The 7,196-nt window shown below is 37.4% G+C and overlaps 1 protein-coding gene across 4 annotated transcripts in view; it reads right to left on the bottom strand.

The window, feature by feature from the left end:
• The window catches only part of SLC12A6 (solute carrier family 12 member 6), an 89,966-nt gene that overhangs the window by 42,090 nt on the left and 40,680 nt on the right, over positions 1 to 7,196 (bottom strand). For 2 of the 4 annotated variants that reach the window (XM_082384946.1, XM_082384948.1), the window contains exon 2: positions 641 to 685. The exons of 1 other annotated variant lie outside the window; for it this stretch is intronic. In XM_082384946.1, coding sequence (XP_082241072.1) covers positions 641 to 685 — 45 coding nt within the window. Of the gene's footprint in view, positions 1 to 640; positions 686 to 7,196 lie in introns of those variants that run through there. One more of the 4 variants, XM_082384949.1, reaches the window with a different exon arrangement.

Here is a 7,196-nt window from a genome sequence, read left to right as displayed (position 1 = left end):
TCAATAGCAAGTACCTTGGAGGAGTAGAAGTGAGGTTGTGGGGAGAAGACATACTTTAGAAGACCTTTCCTTTTTTTTATATGTACTTTTTGTATTGTCTGAATTCCTCACCAGAGTATGTTTTATTTTTATATTTAAAAAACTCATCAGTTCTGAGATGTGGAATTCTTGTCAAATTACAAGCTTAGTGCAATTTAAATAAGTGATACCTAGAAGAAACCAATTCATTTCCATAATTTATTTCACAGATAAGGACTGGAACATCAATTTCTTTGGCTCGCTGAATGTCGTGCTTTCAGGAATGAAAATGAAGGTGATCACAAGATATTATAGAATATTATATCTTCTTTTCAAAATTATCTTGGAAAAAAGAAGCTCTAACTCTTACAGACCTTTTTTTAAACCACAGACCATGTAAAATTACTTTTTAATGTAACTAAATTGAGTCTTCACAATCAACTGCAGAAGTAGATTCCTAAAACTTACCAAGTTGGGAATAGAAACAGCAGGAAAAAAAGCTGAGGAGTGAAAAGTAGAAAATGGGTACAGAAAATAGAATTAGAGAAGGGAGTAATGTCTCTTAGTATAAGCAGGAAAAGGGTGACTTTAGAGAAAGTCAGTTCCCACAGGAATACTATACCTAACAGCTGGCTGTTCTCCCCTGTGATGGAGTTCTGACTCGGGTCTGAAAAACAAACAATTGAAAAGAAAAGAAAAATGAATGACCAAAACAAATAATTTCTTAAAAATCAGCAACAAAAGTCAACCAAGGAAATAAGCAAAAAAAAAAAAAAATTTATGATGCTCAAGAAACATTAAAATAAGGATATTAAAAATAGAACTATTATAAAAAAATAATCCCACAGCTTCCTCAAAAAATAAAACAACAGAATTACAATGTGACCCATGGTATACACCCAAAAAGATTGCTAACAGGGACTCAGATACTTGTACAACAATGTTTACAGCAGCATTATTCACAACAGTCAAAAGGTGGAAATAATCCAAGTGTCCTCCAAAGATGAATGGATAAACAAAATGTGGTACAGATGGTCCCTGATAAGATGGTTTGACTTAAGATTTTTCGGTTTTATGATGGTGCAAAAGCAATATGCATTCAGTTGAAACCATACTTTGGATTGTGAATATATACACACACATACATGTGTGTATATATATACACACATGTATGTGTGTGTATATATACACATATATGTATACATATATATATATACACATATGTATACACATATATACTTTTTTTTTTTTTTGGCTGCGCCGCACAGCATGCGGTATCTCATTTCTCCAACCAGGGATCGAACCCTTGCACCCCGCAGTGGAAGCGCAGTCTTTTTTTTTTTTTTTAACATCTTTATTGGAGTATAATTGCTTTACAATGGTGTGTTAGTTTCTGTTTTATAACAAAGTGAATCAGTTACATATGTTCCCATATCTCTTCCCTCTTGCATCTCCCTCCCTCCCACCCTCCCTATCCCACCCCTCTAGGTGGTCACAGAGCACAGAGCTGATCTCCCTGCGCTATGCGGTTGCTTCCCACTAGCTATCTATTTTACGTTTGGTAGTGTATATATGTCCACGCCACTCTCTCACTTTGGAAGCGCAGTCTTAATCACTGGACCGCCAGGGAAGTCCCTGGATTTTGAATTTTGATCTTTTCCTAGGTTAGTGGTTTGCAGTACAATACTCTCTTGTGATGCTGGGCAGCGCAGCGAGCCGCAGCTCCCAGTGAGCCACGCAATCAGGAGGATAAACAGCCATTACAACCGTTCTGTTCTCTGCTTCCAGTATTCAATAAATTACATGAGATATTCAACACTTTGTTATAAAATAGTCTTTGTGATAGATGAGTTTGCCCAACTGTAGGCTAATATAAGTGTTCTGAGCATGTTGAAGGTAGGCTAGACTAAGCTATGACGTTCAGTAGGTTACGTGTAGTAAATGCACTTCGACTTAATATTTTCAATTTAGGAAGGGTTTATCAGGACGTAACCCTACTGTAAGTCGAAGAAGATCTATATATATATACAATGGGATATTATTCAGCCATAAAAAGGAATCAAGTTCAGATACATGCTACAACATGCATAAACCTTGAAAATATCACACTATGGGAAATAAGCCAGAAGCAGAACAAATACTGTATGATTCCATTTATATGAAATATCTAGAAAAGGTAAATCGGCAAACTTATAGAGACAGAAAGTAGGTTAGAGGTTACCAGGGGCTGGGGGGTGCGGGGGGGAAATGGGGAGTGGGATGTTATTGCTTAATAAGTTGTAAAAAATTTTCTAAAATAGAACTGGAGGATATAAAATGGCAAGTCTCATCCATGTGCCCTCAGGAAGACAAAACTGAACTAAGAGGCTGATTTCCCATAAATGCCTGATTTATAGAAACAAAATTTTCTCAGATGATGGGGGGGTTGATCAGAGGTTGTCTCATATCAAACTTGGTAAGTTTTGCCAGAAGCATGAATAAGAGATGGCCCAGGTTGGGTTAGTCTCACAAAGTGGGCTGAACTGAGCTTTGTTTGTGTGACTAGACTGATTCTGTCTGCTCAGGAAGTTTTCAAGGCTGGTCTCTGTTTGTTTTTGATTTTAACTGACTCAAACTGAACTCTCCCCTCTTTACATACCCTGACCATAAATACAACCTACCCCAAACTTTCACCAGACTCACCTGTAGCTTGCTACAGTTTGCTTGCCCCAAATTGCAATTCCTCTGCTATTCCTGAATAAATTCATCTTTTCCAGCTTGCCTCAAGTTTACCTCTTTACTTAGGTCAACAGAGAACAGAGTTTCTGCTTGGGGTGATGAGAAATTTCGGAAATAGTGGTAATGGTTGTACAACATTGTGAATATAATTACTGTCACTGAATTGTGCACTAAAAAATGGTTAAAATGGCAAATTTTGTGTTATATATATTTTATTACAATAAAAAGTTAAACAAATAATCACATAAATTTGGCCAAGCAATATTAGTTCCATAAAGTAGAAGGATGATTCAGGGCCTATGACATGAATTACATTTTCTTTTTAATGACAAAGGAACATGTGGCCATAGCAGTGGCAAGTCAAGACATAAGTAAAGCACTCATTACTACTAGCAGATATGTTCTGATTTGACTTTAAGATAAAATGACTAAACTGGCTTTTATAAATATCTCTTTCTTCAGTAATCTATAATAAAATTAGTGACAATAAACCAAGTTCCTAATCCAAGAGATACTGACAGTCGCCATTTAACGACCAACCACTTGCTTATTTTAAAGGCTTGGAAAGCATTAAGGGCTAAATATGGAAAAGACTCTGAGCTGCACTTTCCTCAGAGAGTAAATCTTGGGCTTCCCTGGTGGCGCAGTGGCTAAGAATCTGCCTGCCAATGCAGGGGACACGGGTTCAAGCCCTGGTCTGGGAAGATCCCACATGCCACGGAGCAGCTAAGTCCGTGCGCCACAACTACTGAGCCTGTGCTCTAGAGCCCGTGAACCACAACTACTGAGCCCACGTGCCACAACTACTGAAACCCGCACGCCTAGAGCCCATGCTCCTCAACAAGAGAAACCACCGTAATGAGAAGCCCACACACTGCAACGAAGAGTAGCCCCCACTCGCCGCAACTAGAGAAAGCCCACACGCAGCAACAAAGACCCAATGCTGCCAAAAATAAATGAATAAATAAATAAATTTTTAAAAAAAGAGTAAATCTCTTGAGATACTGAGGATTACATCTGGATTCCTTGAATGTGTTTAAGGAATAAAAATAATTTTAGACTGGGGGTCTATGAACAATGGGAAAAAAATTACATCCTCATTTTCACTAACCTCTAATTGAAGTTTAGTATTTTCTCCAAATATGATGTAGGCAACAAATTACATAAAAGTACCAGTGATTTTGTCAACAACAAATATCTGATATTTTCCTATCACATTATAGTTGTTGCATATATCTCATAATATCTTTTAGGTTCCACACTACTTTGAAATTATGGTAGTTATTAGAGGGGCTGCTAGCTTTAAGCAGGTTTAAAGACTGCCAAAGAGGTCCAAGATATAAAAAAGATAAAAAATTACTATTTGAAACAAAATTCAAATAACATTTTCCATGGTGTTTCTAAATATAAAATATATAAATATATATAATTAAATTAAACACTTCAAGCATCCCAGACAGAAAGAACCAATCAGAATACTAAACAAATTCTGATTTCTGATGTATACAGTCTATATTATAGTGGAAGAAATAAGGTAAAAACCTGATTCCTACAACTAAAGTTTTAAATGCTATGTGAGCATTTAATGATATATTTTTAGAAGATTTTCTTCATCTTAATTTGGTTTTAAAAAAGAGAAATTCCAAATTTTTAAAAGATATTTTCCCCAACATACTAGGAAAGTGAATTCCCAGTTTTTAATTTAAATTAGTTTTATTTCCTATCTAAATAAAGAATATGGGTTGTTCTTGAACATAAGACAAAAGTAGGACTAACAGTTCTATAGCATGTTAATGTATTAGATCGCTCTCTCTCTCCGCCCCCTCCTGTAGGGGGAAAATTGGGCCCTATCATTATAGAGAAACAGGTACATAATAACATGAAAGGAAGAGTACAGAAAGAATCATATAATTTCAGAACCAGAAGAAACTTGGTCATCATCTAGATCTACTCTAGTGATTCCAAAGGCAAAGTTGCAGGAGAGTTATCAGCATCATCTATTCTTCTCCCTAAAACTATATCCTTCTCAAGATTCTGATTCCCAGATACTGTCACTAATGGGAATGCCTTTATCTCTCAGGTGTGCTTTCAGAACAAAGTTGAGAACCTTGGATTTTAACATCTAAAGTTGAGAAGAATGCTTGGGTTAATGAGTGACCAAAGACATATCACACTACTGACAAAAGAGAAAGGTTGGAGATACAGTCTTTATGTTTGAGAACCTATGTTCGTGTTTCTCAATACTCTGTAATTCTAATTTTTCTTGCTCTAAAATAAAGTACAATAGCCTAAAACAAGTTATCTGGAATTGCCAGGGAATGTATCTATGAAAAAAAACAGAAAAACATCTCAGATAACTCAGACAGAATAGGTATGATTTTAGAGGGGGGTATATAAATGACTTTTTTTCTTAAAAAGAATTACCATCTTCTTCTTTTTTTTTTTTCTTTTATTAACTTTTTCAGGGCTACTATCTTTAAAAAATTTTATTTATTTATTTTTGGCTGCATTGGGTCTTCATCACTGCGTGAGGGCTTTTCTCCAGTTGCGGCGCGCGGGCTTCTCATTGCGGTGGCTTCTCTTGTTGAGGAGCACAGGCTCTAGGAGCGTGGGCTTCAGTAGTTGTGGCACACAGGCTCAGTAGTTGTGGCTCACGGGTTCTAGAGCGCAGGCTCAGTAGTTGTGGCGCATGGGCTTAGTTACTCTGCGGCATGTGGGATCTTCCCGGACCAGGGCTCGAACCCATGTCCCCCTGCATTGGCAGGCAGATTCTTAACCACTGCGCCACCAGGGAAGACCAGAATTACCACCTTCTTTACTATATATTTCCTTGCCTTCTGAGCTGTGCATACATGATGTATGTGCATTTTCTAGTCAAGCCAGGACTCTTCCTTGAACACCCTCCTATACAGTCAGTCCTCTGTTTCCGGGGGTGTGGAACCCATGGATTTGGAGGGCCTACTGTACTACGCCATTTTATATAAGGGATTTGAGCATCTGCAGATTTTGGTATTCAAGGGTGCGGGGGGACGTCCTGGAACCAAACCCACCTGGATTCCGAGGGGCGAATGTATTTGAGATGAGTAGAAATAAGTCTACTGTATAGTTCCTCACAAGTTTTTTCATTTATTAATAATTAAAGGAACGCAGGGCAATATTTACCTGATACTTATTTGGTTATATGAAGACTAACCTCAAGGACCTGCAAATAAATGCTTCATTAATACATGTAAAAGCTGAAACAAGGGCAAATTTAAGGTCATGAACCCACCAGGATGAAACTAGCCATGCCTATAAAAAATCACAATTAGTAAATGGGTTTAAGTTGAAGGGCGTTTCTGGGCTGCAATCCAAATTGTGTATTCAACATGATAACAGTGCTCTGAGATGTGTCTGGGCACCTTTCTCTTGTCCTATGTCTGAACTCTCCCATTTAACATTTTTCCTGCCTGTGTCACTAATGAGGGCACACCCAAGTTTGCCTAATACTGGGAGTTGTCCTAAATATTACTCAAAAGGATACCTGTTTTAACCAAATTACTTCCTGTAATGGGAACAATGTGCCAATAATGTGACTATTTTAACCCTTTGATGGCCTTCCTAAATTAAGCCACTCCTAGGTCATAATACAACCAGATTATATACAAAAGCCTGTGATACTCTACAGGCAAAATGGTAGTTCAAATTAAAAACAGAAACATAACACCTTTTCACAACAGGTAAATGCCATCGGAAAAATGAACTGAAACTATTTCCTTGTAACAGTTATGATATGGTAGTTTTACAAAATGGGCACTTGCTCAATATATTTAGTTTATCCTGGGCAAACGGTAAAGAACAGAAATTTTATTGAATTTCTTGCCATGTGCCTTGGAGCACAGAGAGAAAAAAATGATTGTGGGTGGTATTCACTTGCAAAACTGCCTCTATAAAAAGTTTTTCTGAAAAAAAAAAAAAAAAGTTTTTCTGAAGAGCCTTATTATCTTCCTTAGTTTCCCCATAGCAATAGTCTTTTTCTGAATTTCCTTTGATAATCGCTTCATCTACTATTCTTGGCAGAGAATTTGAAGCAAATAAAGCTAGCCTATATCTTGCATCTAAAACTCAGTGTAAAAGGTTTAAGTCTTCATTAAGGATAGATCAGTAATTTCATTAAAATAATGCAATCAATAGTGGAAACAGTTGCCTAAACATTTAGAAAAAGAAGTAGGCATGACCAAGGGCATATACGTCAGGACAATTAGCTTATTATGCTACTGTCTATATTATCTAGACATACTACAAAAACTATTTAAAGATACCAGGACTTCCCTGGTGGTGCGGTGGTTAAGAATCCACCTGTCAATGCAGGGGACACGGGTTTGAGCCCTGGTCCGGAAAGATCCCACATGCTGTGGAGCAACTAAGCCGGTGCACCACAACTACTAAGCCTGCGCTCTAGAGCCTGCAAGCCACAACTA

Source organism: Balaenoptera borealis (assembly GCF_965194805.1).
Source record: "Balaenoptera borealis genome assembly, chromosome: 3".
NCBI classification, from domain to species: domain Eukaryota; kingdom Metazoa; phylum Chordata; class Mammalia; order Artiodactyla; family Balaenopteridae; genus Balaenoptera; species Balaenoptera borealis.
This window is presented reverse-complemented; position numbering and strand designations above follow the sequence as displayed.